General features: G+C 41.4%; 1 protein-coding gene across 2 annotated transcripts in view; it reads left to right on the forward strand.

Annotated features, from left to right (window-relative positions):
* Positions 1-12668, forward strand: part of HMGCS1 (3-hydroxy-3-methylglutaryl-CoA synthase 1) — a 21810-nt gene extending 9142 nt beyond the window's left edge. For both annotated transcript variants that reach the window (XM_049648113.1, XM_049648114.1), the window contains 9 exons: positions 2960-3417; positions 3743-3868; positions 4396-4560; positions 5918-6083; positions 6881-7051; positions 7526-7632; positions 8951-9076; positions 9309-9472; positions 10842-12668. In XM_049648113.1, coding sequence (XP_049504070.1) covers positions 2970-3417; positions 3743-3868; positions 4396-4560; positions 5918-6083; positions 6881-7051; positions 7526-7632; positions 8951-9076; positions 9309-9472; positions 10842-10931 — 1563 coding nt within the window. In that variant the 5' untranslated portion in view covers positions 2960-2969 and the 3' untranslated portion in view covers positions 10932-12668. The remainder of the gene's footprint in view (positions 1-2959; positions 3418-3742; positions 3869-4395; positions 4561-5917; positions 6084-6880; positions 7052-7525; positions 7633-8950; positions 9077-9308; positions 9473-10841) is intronic.
* Positions 12669-18465: the final 5797 nt, after the last annotated feature.

An 18465-nucleotide genomic window follows, 5' to 3' on the forward strand; every position in this document is an offset into this window, starting at 1 on the left:
TTTTTTTTTTTTAATGTTTGTTTATTTTTAGAGAGAGTAAGCATGAGCGGAGGAGGGGCGGGGAGAATCCCAAACGGGCTCTGTGCTGTCAGTGCAGAGCCTGACGTGGGGGGCTTGATCCTGCAACTGTGTGATCATGACCTGAGCTGAAATCAATAGTCAGACACATAACTGACGGAGCCCCCTAGGCGCCCCACCCTTAAGACCTTTAACTTAGATTTTGTGATTATATCTCTAGGGGCTTATTTTTTAAGTTTTAATATACTCATGACTTGATGGCTTATGGGCTCAGAGTAGATTATTACATGATTTAAGGATAACCTCTCTGTTGTAGATATTCTGTCAAGATTTCCATAATTAACAACTCACTATGGCCGTAGTTTGTAATTCGTTATACCTGATAATATACCAGAGTTTGCAGAGTGGCAGGGGACAAATGACATAAATATAGGATCTTATTTTCACATTTAGGAGTCAAAGTAGTGAGTTGGTCAATGCTGTAGAAGGTTGGTGAACCAGTAGGACCCAGGTAACTCTCATAAGCTAAGACCTTTAGGTCAACGAAAACCTGAAATTCTGTCACCTAAATAGCACCTTCCAATCGTGTGATGCCTAAAAAGGAAACTGAGTTGTAGAAGTTTATCTTTTTTAAGTTTATTTATTTTGAGAGAGAGTGGGGGAGGGGCAGAGAAAGAGGAAGATCGAGAATCCCAAGCAAGCTCTATGCTGTCAGCACAGAGCCTGGTGCAGGACTCGAACCCACCAATTGCGAGATCATGACCTGAGCTGAAATCAAGAGTTGGATGCTCAACTGACTGAGAGCCACCCCGGCTCCCCAAGTTGTGGAAGGTTAAACAAAGAAAAGGTTCTTTCTCTAAAACTAACAGGCTGTGCCGTTCTTCAAAGCCTGACGACTATATTCCTCTGATTCCTGTGCCAGCTGGGTTCTGCTGCCCATGGAAGTACTCAAGAGAGATTGGAAGGTGGGGAGAGGGGTGGTCTTGTTGTTGTCAGTGCCGGTGGCAGGAAGGGTTGGGATGGGAGGGGTATCTTGGCTCTAGCTCAGTAGCAGAGGTGCTAGTGCTGACAGCCCCAGCGGCTTCAGCAGGAGTGTGAGCTCTGGGGATTTGAATAACCACCTTCCCCTTTTTGCTCCTCTAGCCCAGCCAACAAATTTGAAACCGTTTCCCTCTATTAAATTCTCCCCTGTGAGAAATAATTTAGAATAACTTCTCTTAATGAATACAATCTCTTAAAAAAATTGAGACTCTGATAGGTCATGTGACTTGCCCGTAGGCAGGCATGTAGCAATGGTGCTGAGTGGCTAGCACATTTATTTTACTGTTAGTAAATAAATCTAGGCACTACTGAAAGTATGTATAGTGTGGCAACAGTTTTCTATAGTGCCCTCTTTAAAAAAAAAGAAGGGGTGGTTTTAAAAAAAATTTTTGTTAACGTTTATTTATTTTTGAGACAGAGAGAGACAGAGCATGAACGGGGGAGGGTCAGAGAGAGGGAGACACAGAATCGGAAACAGGCTCCAGGCTCTGAGCTGTCAGCACAGAGCCCGATGCGGGGCTCGAACCCACGGACTGCAAGATCGTGACCTGAGCCGAAGTCGGCCGCTTAACCGACTGAGCCACCTAGGTGCCCCAAGAAGGGGTGCTTTTAAGAGGTGTTATCTAGATGCCACATAAATAATATATGGATTACCAGTTTTCAAATTTGAATCAGTTTTTTTTTTTTCCCTGATTTAGAAGCTAAGTGATACCTTGTGATCATTTGTTGCCTATATACTGGCTGTAGAAAGTATAGGATATTGGCATATCACCCTGTGATGGGTCCTGGAACTTATTTTTGCTTAAAATTTTAATCATATGGGTTCTGGGTGAGGGAGTGGGGTTCTTTATAATAACAGGGGCCTTGTACGGATTGATTTGGTAGACTTCTATAGTATGGCTTTTCTTTAAGTTTGTTTGTCTGTTTGTTTATTTATTTAGAGGCAGGGAGGGGCAGAGAGAATCCTGGGCAGGCTCCACACTGGCAACTCAGAGCCCAGTGCAGGGCTTGAATTCATGAACTGTGAAACCATGACCTGAGCCGAAATCAAGATTCAGAGGCTTAACCGACTGAGCCACCCAGGCGCGCCTGATTTAACAATTTTTAAAGTCCCTTAAAGTCAATAGCTGTGAATAATCCATATATCTATGATGAGTGACTGACTGACTTATTTAAACGCTCTTGGGTGGCCAGGAATGGATTAGGTACTTGAATTCTGATTTGTGGACCATATTACTAATTGTCATTGTATTTTATCTTGTAGTTCTTTACAACAGAAGAATCTTATTTGAGTTTTCTTTACCTTTAATAATCATTTCTTAAATCTAAAGAGGTCCAGGGTTTTGTTTTTGCTTTTTAAAGATTTTATTTTAAGTAATCTCTGTGCCCAGCATGGGGCTCAAACTCATGACTCCGAGATCAAGAGTCGCACGTTCCATCAACTGAGCCAGCCAGGCACCCCTGAAAAGGTCTAGTTTTAAATCAGGTGCAAATCTTTGTAAAAGACAATAATTTTAAATAATAGTATTCCATTCATACTACAATGACTACTTTCACGTATTAAAATTGCCCCTAATATAGTCAGTGGTATTGTAATAGCATTGGTGGTGATAGATGGTAACTACACTTGTGAGTGGGGCATATTGCATGGAGTTGTCGAATCTCTATGTTGTACACCTGAAACTAATGTAACATTGTGTGTCAGCTATGCTTCAGTTAAAATAATAATAATTATTATAAAATAAACTTGACTGCCCTAAGTAAAATATACTAAACTTAGAACCTAAATTAACATTTTGGGTGATAGTTGAACTTTTAATGTTGATGTCTTAAGTTTGAACTTGACAATCTGGAATTTATAACCTAAAACAACATTTTTTTTCTGTTTTTCTTTCTCAAGCTCTTTCACCATGCCTGGGTCACTTCCTTTGAATGCAGAAGCCTGCTGGCCAAAAGATGTGGGAATTGTTGCCCTTGAGATCTATTTTCCTTCTCAATATGTTGATCAAGCAGAGTTGGAAAAATATGATGGTGTAGATGCTGGAAAGTATACTATTGGCTTGGGCCAGGCCAGAATGGGCTTCTGCACCGATAGAGAAGATATCAACTCTCTTTGCATGACTGTGGTTCAGAATCTTATGGAGAGAAATAGCCTTTCGTATGATTGCATTGGGCGTTTAGAAGTTGGAACGGAGACAATCATCGACAAATCGAAGTCCGTGAAGACTAATTTGATGCAGCTGTTTGAGGAGTCTGGGAACACAGATATAGAAGGAATAGATACAACTAATGCATGCTATGGAGGCACAGCTGCTGTCTTTAATGCCGTTAACTGGATTGAGTCCAGCTCTTGGGATGGTATGTTACATGTTATATGTTACATGTTATTCCAAAGAAACTCTCCTTGAGGATGCATAGGCCCAAACGACCTTTTAATTAATGCCATGTGCAATCTTGCCAGTTACGCTTGTTTGAATATGCTCAGAAATATAACTCTTTCAACTTATCTGAATTATAAACTTGTTATCTTTATCATGTAGGACAAAATTATAAAAATTTGGAATATTTTTTCTTTGCCAAAGATGAGGAAAGCACATTCTAGAAAAATAGAAGACTTCAGTTTATATGTGTGATATTTATAGTGGTGATCACCTTCTTATGTATTAACAAAAATATTTTTCAGGACGGTATGCCCTGGTGGTTGCAGGAGATATCGCTGTCTATGCCACAGGAAATGCTAGACCTACAGGGGGAGTTGGAGCTGTTGCTCTGCTCATTGGGCCAAATGCTCCTTTAATTTTTGAGCGAGGTGAGTGTTTGAGAGAGCATTTCTTTTTTTATTAGCAAAGTGTGCCAAGAAAGTTGAAAACAGAAACAGAAGCCGGTATTTACTGAGTGTTCATTAAATGCGGGTACTGCCTGCTCAGTGCTTTGTGTTATTGTATTTAGTCTTTACAGCAATTTTATGAGGTAAGTAATGTCATTCTCATTTTACAGAGAAGTAAGATGGGTTTAAGTAACAACCAAAAAGAGCAACTGGCCCATAGTCACTCATTAGTGACAAGTTTAATTTGTTTTCAGTTCAGTAGAGCAATTGTGATGTCCCATTTAGACATATGAAGCTTGTGTAAAATGTTGCAGTGAAAGAAGTCTTAAGCCCATCCATGGATACTGTTGTTTCATTTCAATTACATGTTGGTCTCACCTTGTGATTTCTATACTGCAAGTGGCAAGAGTAGATTATTAAGGAAAGTCCCCATATAATGGGATATGCTTACTAACATACAAACATCAAGAAGCAGAAATACATATCATCTTCCTTTTTTGTTCTAATAGGACTTCGTGGGACACATATGCAACACGCCTATGACTTTTACAAGCCCGATATGCTTTCTGAATATCCTATAGTAGATGGAAAACTCTCCATACAGTGCTACCTCGGTGCATTAGACCGCTGCTATGCTGTCTACCGCAAAAAGACCCGTGCGCAGTGGCAGAAAGGTGGGTTTCATCCATTCTCCTTGGTTTTGGTATCTGTTGAGGGCAGTGTGATATACTAAGTATCTTTAGTGAGATGTTGCTTTGTAGGAGTGTCCTTTAACCATTTCTTCCTCACCTACCAGATTGCATTTTCCCATAGTTTTTGGGAATGTGTAATTTCGGAAAACAGGTAAGCTTTGGAAATGAGGTATGTCTATGCAAAAATACTTAGATTTATCCTCAGTAAAAAATTAAAACTAGGGTTAAAGAAAGTGACTTGGGGGCACCTAGGTGGCTCAGGCAATTAAGTGTCCGACTCTTGATTTCAGCTCAGGTCAGGATCTCACGGTTCATGAGTTCGAGCCTTGTGTTGGGCTCTGAGCTGACAGTACAGAGCCTGCCTGGGATTCTCTCCCTCCCTCTGTGGCCTACCTGGGATTCTCTCTGCCCCTCCCCTGCTTGTGCTGTCTATCTGTCTGTCTGTCTCTCTCTTTCAAAATAAAAAAACTTGAATTTTGTTCATCTTTTGACAGAGGTACTTTTATAAGGCTTTAGTTTGCAACTGTGATCCAGAGCAAACTCTAATGAAAATAAATTGCTGAAGTGACTCCCTCCACCCCATAGGTTGTTTGCATTTGACCTGTGAATTCATACTTGTTTTTTTAGTGTCCTCATTAATCTCTATCTTTAATCCTAAAAAAAGTTCTTGAGATATATTCAAAAGTACAGTATTTGAATTAGTGCTATTAAAACACACAGTATCCTATAAATCAGGCTTTTTCCATAAACTAACTTTGCTTTATAGAGGTTGTGAGAGAGGGTTAAAAATTGAATAACATAGTAAGATTGAATAACATAGTAAGATTCATGGTGGTCCTGGAGAAGAAGCATTCTTACATTGTGTAAAATGTCATACTGTTTAACAGTATTTAACAATACAGTGATTTTCTAGCTTTTTATTAGGATCCATAGTGAGAAGTACATTCTACTTTGTCTATGCTTGCTAAACGGAAACAAAAATATCATGAAATTACTCATCCATGCCACAAGCTATACAGTTTGCTATTTTCTACTGTATTGTCTTTCATTAAAAAAATACTCTTAGGTTAAAAAAAAACAAAACAAAAAAAGCTGGCCCCAACCCACTAAATTAATTACAGACTCTTAAGTATGGAAACAGTGATGTGGTAGTGGATATTGTTCTATCTCTGGATGTCTTTTTGATCTGCATTTTAAGCCATTAGAGATTATTTCATTATACAGTATATTTTTGGTTGCTTTTTAAAGATATAAGAACATCGTAGCCTTGTTCTAAAATCAGCCTTCCAAAGATAGTGGTTTAAATGAATTTCATAATTTCTTTGTGTTTCTCTTTCAGAGGGAAATGATAGAGATTTTACCTTGAATGATTTTGGTTTCATGATCTTCCACTCACCCTACTGTAAGCTGGTTCAGAAATCTCTAGCTCGGATGTTGCTGAATGACTTTCTTAATGACCAGAACAGAGATAAAAACAGTACCTATAGTGGCCTGGAAGCCTTTGGGTAAGAGGAGTTGTTGTGATTTTTTTTCCTTCTGTGTGAGAGTATCATTATTTTTACAGACATGAAAATTTTAGAGTCAAAAGGATCTTAAAAGTCATCTAGTCTAACCCATCTATGTCATTAGTGAAGAAACGGAGTCCCAGGCAGGAGGTGGCTTATCTACATGAATTCTTTAGTTATTTCTCATATTTTCTGATTTCCTCCTTTTAGATCTGTTCCTGTTGTCACCATAATAATATAGCCTGATGAGTGCTCATATTTACTACTACAGCCTCTTAAATCTTTTCTCTGCCTCTCAAGTCCCTGTGCCCCATCCCATCTCACACGCTGCCGCTATCAAAGTCGCCTTTCCTACTCCTTCCACATTTTCCCCACTCTTGGGGCTCCCTAGAATGCCATGCCTATTCCTTCTTGCCTGTGGCCCTTCTACGTCTAATAAAATTCTACTCAACTTTTTAAGACCTGGCTCCTGTAATATCATGACTTTTCTAACTAAGTAGACATTATTATGGACTTGAAAGAGTAGTGTGTTCAGCTTGGTGACGACGAAGCTTTAGTGAGTTTATAAACCCACTAGAATTAAGTTGTCTTAACATGATTATAAAAAACTTCAACCAAAAAGACTGTATGTGTGCAACTGTTACATCTTCCATAACCATTAGCATGTTGCTACTTGGCTTTTAATAAATAAGGAAACTAAATCATACACACAGATTAGAATATTAGTTACGTCCACTAGTATAATAAAAATGTAGTCTTTGAGCATTGTAAGATGGTCTTTTTTCTTAATCTTTCAGGGATGTTAAATTAGAAGATACCTACTTTGATAGAGATGTGGAAAAGGCATTTATGAAGGCTAGTTCTGAACTCTTTAATCAGAAAACAAAGGCATCTTTGCTTGTGTCAAATCAAAATGGAAATATGTACACATCATCGGTGTATGGCTCCCTTGCTTCTGTTCTGGCACAGTAAGTACCCATTTCGGCTGCTTCACTCCTCTCATTTGGGGATGTTCAATTTCGAAGACTGAAGCTGCTGGCAGGCATGTTGTTGGCAGGTCACAGGATGACATTTTATTGCTAGGCTCTCTACCTACTGTCCATTGACCTAAAGAGAAATGGGACGAGGCTGCAGTTACTCCTGGGTACTTCGTTTCATACTGGCTTTCCTGGCTGCTGTTCTCGTGGTCTTCTTACTCTTGACCCGCAGTTGAACTGTAAATCCCTGGTTGGCAGAGTAACTTATTTTATGACACGATAACTTTCATAAAGCCCCATCATTCCCAAAGAGGCGAATAGTCTTGTTTCCAGTGTGCTTGTTGTAAAGCGCTAGGTTGGCTTCCTGCGGCTACAGGATGAATTTTGACTCCCAACTCAGTCTTCCCACACCTTGTAGTTTTAGGTCAGTGGGACTTTTTCATGACATTTCTTCCCTCTGCGCAGGTACACGCCTCAGCAGCTGGCAGGAAAGAGGATCGGTGTGTTCTCTTACGGTTCTGGCCTGGCTGCCACCATGTATTCCCTTAAAGTTACACAAGATGCCACACCAGGTAAATGCCAACACTCCCAACGAGTGTGTATCGAGAAGCTGCCGTACCAGGGTCCATTCAGCGGGCTTCCCAAGTGAGCGCTTGAATCTGTCCCGCAGATAATTACATTTGAATCTTCATCACTTCTTTCAACGTCGCCAGAGTTTTACTCTTGAATGATCTGCCTTAACTGGGTAAATAAATGGCAGGATTATGTCTGAGTTGGGAGATCTTTTTCCCTCTCATCTGAGTCAGAAAAAATATATAATGAGCTTAAAAAATCTTATTATGGCGGGGTGCCTAGGGGCTCAGTCAGTTGAATGACCATCTCTTGATTTCAGCTCAGGTCATGATCTCATAGTCTGTGAGATCGAGCCCTATGTTGGGCTCTGTACTGAGCACTGAGCCTGTAGCCTGCTTAGGGTTCTGTCTGTCTCCCTCTGCCCTCCCCTGATCACGAGTGTTCTCTCTCTCTCTCTCAATCTACAAATAAAAAGAAAGAAAGAACGAAGCACTGCACTATACTTCCTCCTCCCCAACAGTTTTAAAAAATATATTTTTTTAGAGGTTTTATTTATTTTTGAGAGAGAGAGCTCAAGGAGGGGAGGTGCAGAGAGAGAGGGAGATAGAGGATCAGAAGCCGGCTCCGTGCTGACAGCAGAGAGCCCGATGTGGGGCTCGAACTCACAAACCTCAAGATCATGACCTGACCTGAAGTCGGATGCTCAACCGACTGAGCCACCCAGGCGCCCCATTAAAAAAAAAAAAAAAATCTTATTATGGCACAGTGTTTGACTTTTCCTTCTTCAGCAAGTAACTATTTTTATCCTTTGTGTCAGTTTTAAAGCATTTATAACCAGGGGATATAGGTAGGGAAAGGGATGCATATCTGTTTACTACAGGCAACTTTTGAGTCTGATCATACGAGTAATAGCAAACCGTTTCTTTTTGGTTTGGTTTTATACGAAGATATTTTTATAGGTTTCTAGTTTTTGGCTTATATTTTGAGAAACTTTTGTCCCTTCCCTGAGTAGGAAGGAGCAAAACATGGAGAAAAACTGGTGGAAGACTTGGCATTACTCTAAGACTGGATCATGTATTGACCATAGACAAGTTACTTATAGTTTCAGATCCCACTGATTTCCCGACTTGTCTATTGTCTGATACCAAACAAATGTCATAGGGAGGCTGCACCAAACAAATACTATCATATCTTTCAATTAAACAATATCAGGTAGTTCTACAAGGAACAAAAAGTTGTTTTTCCATTTGGTAGCATTTTGTTCAGGCTTTGGGGCATGCTACTTTTGTCTTTTAATTTTGGTGTTTACTGTTTTAGGGTCTGCTCTTGATAAAATAACAGCAAGTTTATGTGATCTGAAATCAAGACTTGACTCAAGAACTTGTGTGGCACCAGATGTCTTTGCTGAAAACATGAAGCTCAGAGAGGACACTCATCACTTGGGTAAAAATACTAAAGCGTGTTTAAACATTTAGGTATATACCCAAAAGCCTATTGGAGGGCTCTAATAATATGAAACATGTTACATGTAAGATAAGGATATCTAGGCTTTATTCAATACTAATCCGGTATCAGTAAAAATTGTGGGGAAATACGCAACTTTTTATCTCTAGTTTTATTACCAGGTGAATTGTATATCATAACTAACGTTTCATATTCTCTTCCTTTCCTTTAGTCAACTATATTCCCCAGAGTTCAGTAGATTCACTCTTTGAAGGAACATGGTACTTGGTCAGAGTGGATGAGAAGCACAGGAGGACCTATGCCCGGCGCCCCTCTCCCAGTGACGATACCCTGGGGGAAGGAGTGGGACTTGTGCATTCAAGTACAGCCACTGAGGTGGGTAAAGCTCGTCGTGCTTGCTCTCTGCCTTTGACAGCGTAAGAAATTTCCATCCCCACATCTCCGGGGGACCCGAGACTGAGCCACCTAAAGGAATGTCGAGAAAGCAGAGTAATTCAGAGCTAGGGCTCTGGTGTTGGATTCCAGCTGTGCCATTTTCTACTGTATGAAGTGCTTTGCACTCAAATTATTAGCAGTTTGAAAATGGATAGTAAATACTAGGTTTTATTAAGAATACCAACATTTAAAGGAAAACTGATGTAGAGAGAAGGCTCATTTTGTGGTAATGTCTTGGTGAGAGAGGAGCCCCCCTCGTCTCTTCAGGCCATTGTTAAATCTCTATAAATTGTCAAGCAGCAACAATAATAGCAATGATTTGAATTCCTATTATATGCTAGGAACTTCATTTACATTTTATTTTTTTAATGTTTATTTGTTTTTAAGAGCAAGAGAGAGGGGCGCCTGGGTGGCTCAGTCGGTTGGGCGGCCGACTTCGGCTCAGGTCATGATCTCGCGGTCCGTGAGTTCAAGCCCCGCGTCGGGCTCTGTGCTGACAGCTCAGAGCCTGGAGCCTGTTTCCGATTCTGTATCTCCCTCTCTCTGACCCTCCCCTGTTCATGCTCTGTCTCTCTCTGTCTCAAAAATAAAATAAACATTAAAAAAAAAAAAAAAAAAGAGCAAGAGAGAGAGACCAGGGAGGTACAGAGAGAAAGGGAGACAGAGAATCCTAAGCAGGCTCTGTGTTGTCAACGCAGTGCCCGATGTCGGGCTCGAACTCACGAACTGTGAGATCATGACCTGAGCCAAAATCAAGAGTCAGATGCTTAACCAACTTAAGCCATCCAGGCGCCCCTATTTGCATTTTCTAATTTAGTCCTTACAAAATCCATCTTGAGTAAATGATGCTATCCCCATTCTACAGATGAAGCTGCAAGAAGTTAGATGATTTGCCAAGTCAAGGCCACGCTTTAAACTAGGGACTTTATGACCTTGAAGTCGTTTATTTTATCTGCTCATCACAAACTTGATGAATGCATAGGCTCGCTTCTTGCTCTTACACAAATTAGGTAGCAAGTCGTGGCGCTAGAGTGAGAGTTGGCAACGCAAGAGTAGCAAGTAGAATACTGTGTATGGAAGGTGTCGGTGGTCTTCTCTCCCTCGCTCTGAGTATTTGTGTATTACTTCACCATTAGGTAAAGAATCGCTATTTAGTTCCTTCCCTGAAAGGTTCTATAGGATATGTGTTTAGCATCAACCTCTCCAAAGTTGTCCTTTCTCAAGTTTTTCTTTAATGAGAATTTTAATTAGCACTCTATCTCTAAAAAAAACCCCAAGGAGTCAACAACTCTTTTTCCTTCGATTTTAGCACATTCCAAGTCCTGCTAAGAAAGTGCCAAGGCTCCCTGCAACAGCGGCAGAACCCGAAGCGGCTGTCATTAGTAACGGGGAGCATTAAGATACTTGTGTGAAGTGGAAGACTTCAGTGTGGGTTCGGGTGGGGGGTATGTATGGGAACAGTTCTGGGAATGGGATGTCTGGGGACAATTTTAAAGGATTACATGTTATGTAACTTTTTATGTGACTGACATGGAGCCTGGAAAACTATCGTGTTCTTGGGAAAGTCTCTTTGCTCAATTTGCTAACATGCTTCCTGTCGTGGTCTAGCCAATGCTTAATGTACCGGAATGATGTTTAAGGGCTCTGTAAACTTCATACCTCTCTGGCCATTTGTATGCATGAAGCTTAGTTTTTAAATGTGGTATGACGAATTGTGCGCTTTGGGCGAAGAAAGCAGAGGTACTGGTCTCTGATTTTAATTTTTTTAAACACGTAAGAATTTTGTACTTTGAACAAACAAGCTTACTGAAAGTACCTGTGGTTTTTGAAAAAAGTTTCTAGTTCAGGGCGTATGGTCTTAAAATGTGATATGCACAAACCCTGTTTAAAAATGGCAAGACAAACCTGCTCTTTTTCTATAATTTATAAATCCTGAAGAGGGAGAAGAGTTGGGATGATATGGCACTGGTTCTGGAAACCGGAATGTCGCTTTAAATCCAGGCCAGCAGGGATGAGTTACTGCAATGACCTCTGTGAACAGAGAGATGCTAGCCTTGAGTGGACGTTTGGCATAGACAGCGTGCTGCACTGGGAGCTATGGCTGTACCTCTGGGTCTGCTTCTGGATCGTTGGCTCAAGGTGGATTATGCCGAACAACACTGAGATGTCGGTGGAGCTGTGTATGAGGAAGTGTTGGGATCCTTCTTTGCACCTTATTTTGAAGAATAAGTAAAACATCTTTCTGGCTGCCTTTAAAACTTTTAAAACAAAATGGAAGGATGAGGCAGGGCATTATTAGGTTACTTCTGATGCTTCAGTGTTACAAATTCAACTTAAAGACTGACAGCCTAAATTCATGGTGTAAGTATTCCTTTTTTTTTCTTTCTTTTTTTTTTTTTCTTTTTTGGGTATATTTTCAATGAAAAAAACAAAAAAAAACCACAAAAAACTGCAACCCACGTTTTTATATAGTATGACCAGCCAAAAAGAGTATTCCATTTCAAGTTCTGGAAGTAGGATTTATAAAGCATTTTTTTAGACTTTCACCTTAAAAAACCAACAAAAACTATCACATAGGATGAATAAGAAGACTGGTTAGATCGTTTTGTAGATCTTCTTGGTGCTGAATATGACATGAGCCTTATAGATTGTAACATAGAGATAGTTGGAACTAATGTACAGAACTCAATTTTTTAAACTTTATTTGCTGTTAAATTCTGTGAAGTTTCAGTTATCTCAGATAAACTTACACAAATATGAACTGTAATGTTTCAGATTGCAAGGTAATATGTAATGTAGTGTTTGTAAAATACTCTTGTCTAATATTAACTAGTGGTATTTTGATTTGTACAGTCATAATTTGTTAAAATGACTTCATTTTAACATCTACTGATGTAGATTAATAATGTAAGTTCACATTTAAAGATTAATGGGAAAATGGTGCATGTAATACTTTCACAAGTATTGGGAGTTTGGTATGTTTTGAAAAGAGTTAATTTAACTTTTGGGTGTCAGGAAATGGGTTTCTCAAAGTCCATTGCCGGCAATGGGCAAGCCTGGTGAAATTGTCAGAGCATTAACTGTACACCTCATCGACAGTGAGGTGAATAACTTTGAATAAAGTTTTAGAGAAATATTTCAGATATTTGAGTATTCTTTTTTTTCCCCTCCTGAACTAAGAATTCAGGCAAGAAATCAGCCAAGGTGCTATTTCTAAATATGGGCATTTGTTTCATTTCATTTCATTCATTCACTAATTTATTCATTCATCACTCAGCAAACATTTGAAAACCTGATATAAGCAAGGCACTCTGCTTAGGTCAGAATTAAAGAGTTATAAGGCATAATGTCTTGTCGTCAAGGAGCTATTCATCTAGTGTGGAAGAATTTGTACTCATAATTTATTCTTACCTTTTAAACAAAGTGGGTGGTCAGCATGTATAAATTTGGCTGTAAATATTTATGAAGAGAGTTACTGTGTTTTCCCGGAAACAACCTAAGATTAAGAGTTACCAATTAAAGATCAAACTTTACAGCCAATGAACTGCTTCCAACCAGCAAGAGCCTCCAACGTAAGAGTCACGTGGTGCTGGTGCTCCCAGGGGTTTTATAGAGAGAATTTTCACATTGGCAGTAATACTGGACCAGATCATCTCTAGGAGCCGTATCAACTCTTAGGATTGTATGAATTAGGAATTAATCCAGATTATTTGCTAATCCCAATCAGCTCATATCATCGTGTCATGTCTACATTCAATACTTAGTGATAATTTCTTAACCTTCTGGGTTTTTGTTTTTATGAACACTAGTGAGTAAGTTTAAGATTAGCAGTAGATCAAACTCAGACGGATGCAAACAGCTACTTTTGATCCTCCTGTGATTCAGTTGAAACGCTTCTTCCCTTACCTCCTGTTTGAAATGTCCTGAAAGAAACACTAAAGATGTCAACAGAGCAAGGAATGAATGTAACAGGGCTTGAAATCATTTCAAGTGAGGTAATCTTGACATCAAAACGAACACTTTTCTTTAAACTTTCCAGCAACTACTTTTAATTAAGTCCTAGGTTCCTTGTGTTTTTCCAAATTGGTGGTCAAAGAAAACAGTCGTCCTGTGATTCCCCTCCCCCAAATTATTATAATGGTAGTAATTTGGTGCTGAAGATTATGAATAGCAATCCTCAAGAAGTTTATAGATCATCAGAGTTCTGGCTTATAATAACAATAATGCATTTTTATTTTAAATGTTTAGAAGTAAAAAGGAATTCATCTTTTCTTTGCCCATGTTTCATCATTGTGCAAGCCTCTATAGTAAAAAAAAAAAAAAAAAGAAATGAGGGGCGCCTGGGGGGCTCAGTCGGTTAAGGGTCTGACTAGCTCAGGTCATGATCTCACGGTTTGTGAGTTCGAGCCCCGCGTCGGGCTCTGTGCTGTCAGTTCAGAGCCTGGAGCCTGCTTCGGATTCTGTGTCTACCTCTCTCTCTGCCCCTCCCCCACTCATGCTCTGTCTCTCAAAAAATGAATAAACGTTAAAAAAAATTTAAAAAAAAAGGAAAAATTAAAGTTTTGTTAGAGTGATTTTACAAAAGCATCCCTGTGCCTCCATGTCTTTCAGATGCTATTAAGCAAGCACCTCCAACCCACCTTAGCAAAACTCTCGATCTTTAGGGCAAGAGTTGCTTCCTCCCTGAAGGCTGCCTAGACTGCATATGTGCTTACTGCAAATGTGCTTACATTTCACTCTATCAAATTCCTTATTCAGGCTTGCAAACTCCTAGAGGATCTGTTCTCTGCCTACTTCAACTCAGTACCACACTCACCAAGATTTACAATGTTTCCATCTACCCTGTCTTCTCCCTTCCTCAAAATGTGCCAGGTTTATTCTTCAGGCCTTAAAGCCTTTGGTCTATGCATCAGAACCCTTCGACACATTTCAGATGCTCTCTGCCTTGCCTTCAACTCCAGCCACAAGGGTGGCAACTGTCTTCGGTCTTTGCCCAGGACCCCGGAGAATGTGATAACATCTCCCTTTGGATTCCCGCTATAGACCTTTCGCTTCAGCCTCACTGTGATGTGGGGTCCCCGCAGAACTCACGTGGCACTCACAATTTCAACAGGCTGCAAGTGCAGAGGAGTTAAGTTCCCACGGCCACCCTTGACCAATGATGGACCTGGCTGGCGGATGTTTCCTCCTTTTCTCCCTTGGGCAGACAGTTCTGAGAAACGTTCCAGAAGTTTCCTCAGAAGATCCTACAGAATCAACCACCAGTTGGCCCGTGGCCAATTTGCAGTGCATCCTTATGTGGCTTTCCTCTATTCGGTTTTACTCCTGTGCATCTCCTGTGTCCTGGGTCATTTCCCAAATATGTGAGTTGCATGTAAGCTTTTGTCTCGGGCTTTTTTTTTCTTTTCTCTCTCTCTCTCTTTTTTTTTTTTTTTTTTTTTTTTAGAATCCAGGCTAAGACGATTGATACCCAGAATAGCCCTATAATGCAGACCCTCAGGGTAGGAGTTGAGGGCTGGTTTACTCACCAGTCATGGCAATCACCCCATTGCTGTTTGTAGTAGGCATATGATTCCCCCCGCATCCCCAAAGATGAACATCTCTAGAACTTGTGAATATGTTTACCTTACTTGGCAGAAGCAAATGTCATTAAGGACCTTGAGCTGGGGAGATTATGCTAGGTGGTCTGGATAGGCCCACGCTAACCATGCAGGCCCTTAAAAGCAGAGAACTTTTCTGGGCTGTGATCAGAGGGAGATGTGAGTTATAGAAAGATGGTCAGAGAGATGTAACATCGCTGACTTTGCAGATGGAGGACCGGGGCCACAAACCAAGGAATGTGGACAAGGAATTTGACAATTCTTTATCAAAGTCCAAGCCTTGGTAAGAAGAGATTGGGATACTGGGGCCTGAGTTAGTAACCACAGTGTAGATGAACCTGAAAATGCTGAGAACAAGATTCTGCTTGCACAGGACTGGCAGAAGCAGCTGTTCTCCCTTGCCTGGAGCCCCTGCCAATGTCTCTGGTGAGGCAGATGCCTGCAAGCTGAGGCATGACCTCCTCGAGACCATCTTCCAATGCCCTTATTATTCTCCAAACCCAGAACCAGGTCAGGCCTCAACAGCTGCCACACAGACTGAGGATAGAAATACAGCGTCTGTGTGGGAAGAAGTAGCTTGGGCACAGGAGGAATTGCAGAATCAAGCTAATATGTATTATCAGGAACCAGGGCAAAATGTGTTCGAGTGGATCTTGAAGACATTGGGCCAGGGGTGGAGGTCGAGGAAGAATAGCAGGTGGGATAAGGGAGAGCTAATCATCCTGGGAGCATTTACCCATGACTTGGAGAGGACACCATAAACTGGTCCTAACATGCAGCCGGGATGGCTATAGAGGTTTGGACATGATTGTGGCCTGCAGTAAATGAGGCAGAGATGTCACAGTGTTAAGGAAAAGGTAAGAAAGTTCTGGGAGGTACGAATATTAGAAAGGTTTCATTAAGTGAGACTGAAGAACCACCTACGTACATTCCCCAGGAGGACGTTACCTTCACTTGAGGCAATAAAGAATGTTCTGGGAGGGGTGTACCAGCACTTATGTAAAGGTCAGTGATGGCTACACACTGCCAGCAGGCCTTGGCAGTGGGAAATGCTGCCACGGAACCAGGCGTGCTATGATCAGCGGGGATGATGGGATTCCAGAATGACAGAGGCCATGTATTATCACTTAAATGTCAGAGGTGAGGTGGACATAATAGAATGGACAGTTGGCTGGAGGGAAAATCAAGGAGCCTTTGTTTTGTGACAAAGGCTAATAGTTCAGAGTTCTGAGTGACAGCTGGCTAGAGTGTTACCTGACTTGTATAACAAAAAAAAAAAAGAAAAAGAAAAAGAAAGGAAAGAAAAAGAGGCAAGCTGGTGAGGAGAGGCTGATATAGCCTGTCACGAGAAAATCATGGTCCCAGAGCTAAGTTATAGACCCAGTGCACAGTGACTGGGAGGCCAGGTCTTGAGGAAAAGCCTGCTGGCACAAGTATATACGGTATACGTGCCCAGAATTTTTAAGGACTGTTGGCTAAAAAGTCCAAACTGAACTGGATACCAGGAAATCCTAAACACTATTATGACCCTAAGTGTGGATGGGCGTCTTTAGAAACCAGGTGATAAGTGGAGTTCTGGCCAAAGTCTGTCTCACAGTGGGTCCCACCTTGGGGTTCCTTCCCCAGTCTCCAACTATCTACTTGGGATCGATACTTTTAGACCACTGACCTGTGGAGGAAGAGCCACGTGGAAACCTCCAGGGCTGTACCCTCTCCCAGGCCATGTTCGTAAATCACGAACAAGCACACGAGGAAATGCAGCCATCAGTATTACCATCCAAACTCAGCTTCACTACTAAAAAAATTTAAAGTCACAAAGGTAATGGGCTCCATCAAAACCTCCTTTAACTTATCCATCAGACTTCTAAGAAGAGAGCAGGCAGATAAGAAAGGATGATGGCTGTTCTCTGTTGTCACCCCCACACAGGATCTTCACTGGCAGCTTCTGGCACTGATAGGCAGCTGTTACTTTGGAAAATGCTTTCCTTTCAATTTGCATCAGAAAGGAGGATCAAAACAATGCACAGGACGGGCAGCTGGTCTCATTTGCTCCAGGCAATTGTCAATCTCCGGCTCCAGGTCACAATATCGTCTGAAGGACTTTATCCTGACAGTGCGGAATATCACCCTAGCCCACTGTATTGTGACAGCGTCCTAGGTGGGTTTAGCATCAGAAAGTGGCAAGAACTCAGATGCCCTAGTGAGACTTATGTGTGCCAGAGCGTGGGTGATAAACGCCCTGAAGAATCAGGGGCCTGTTATATTGACCAAGTATTCAGAGGCCCAATGACCTGGGGCAGGCCTACACATTCCTTCTAAGGTAAAGGACAATTTGTTGTATCTTTTACCCCTTAGTGCTGAGGCAGAGGCACAGGGTTTAGTAGGACTCTCTGGGTTTTGGAAGTACATTATGTTTAGTACATTCTTCCAGTTCTGTCATGGCTGCCCGTTTCCAGTAGATCTCTCTCTCTCTCTCTCTCTCTCACACACACACACACACACACACACACGATCCAGTTTCAGGCTTTGCAGCAAACTGCATTGCCACCCTGGCTGTATTACATGACGGTGAGGGATACTGTGGGGGGTCCGGCAATCCCAGTGGACGGCTACAGCACAGCCCTGTAGGGTCCTGGAGTGACACCACACTTTCTGCAAAAGAGAACTGCTTGGGCTCCTGGTGTGTTACGGGGCCCTAGTAGAGACTAAGCACCTGATTATGGGACGCAAAGAGACAAAGCAAACGGAGCCATCTCCTCATGCACTGGGTCACTATCAGATCCATGGAGTCATAAAAGCAGATGGCACAGCAGCGACCTTACTGGAATTGACATCTACTCAGGATACAGGTTTGCCTTTCCTGCCCGCAGCGTACCCTCTAACACAATCATGCTATGACACAGAGAATATCTGATCCGTTTTCATGGTATCTCTCATGGCATTTCCTCAAAGACTTTCGTGGCAAAGGCAATGGGCACTTGACCATGGGATCTACTCATCTCACTATAAACCTCAACACCTGAAACAGCCAGCATAAATAGGACAATGTAGTGGTTCAGCCAAGGCACTGGCTCTATAGGACAGTATCCTGCAGGGTTGAGGTTGGATCCTGACAGTCTCCAGGACTGGGTACAAGCACTTTAACCATGGCTGATGGATATGTGTCCCCTGTTGTTAAAATACACCGGCCTGGTGGGGTGCCTGGCTGGCTTGGTCAGTGGAGCATGGGACTCTTGATCTCAGGGTTGTAAGTTCAAGCCCCACATTGGGGGTAGAGATTACTTAAGAAAATCTTTATAAAAAAAACAACAACAAAAAACTATAGGCCTGGGA

The sequence above is a fragment of the Panthera uncia genome, assembly GCF_023721935.1.
Source record: "Panthera uncia isolate 11264 chromosome A1 unlocalized genomic scaffold, Puncia_PCG_1.0 HiC_scaffold_17, whole genome shotgun sequence".
NCBI lineage: Eukaryota > Metazoa > Chordata > Mammalia > Carnivora > Felidae > Panthera > Panthera uncia.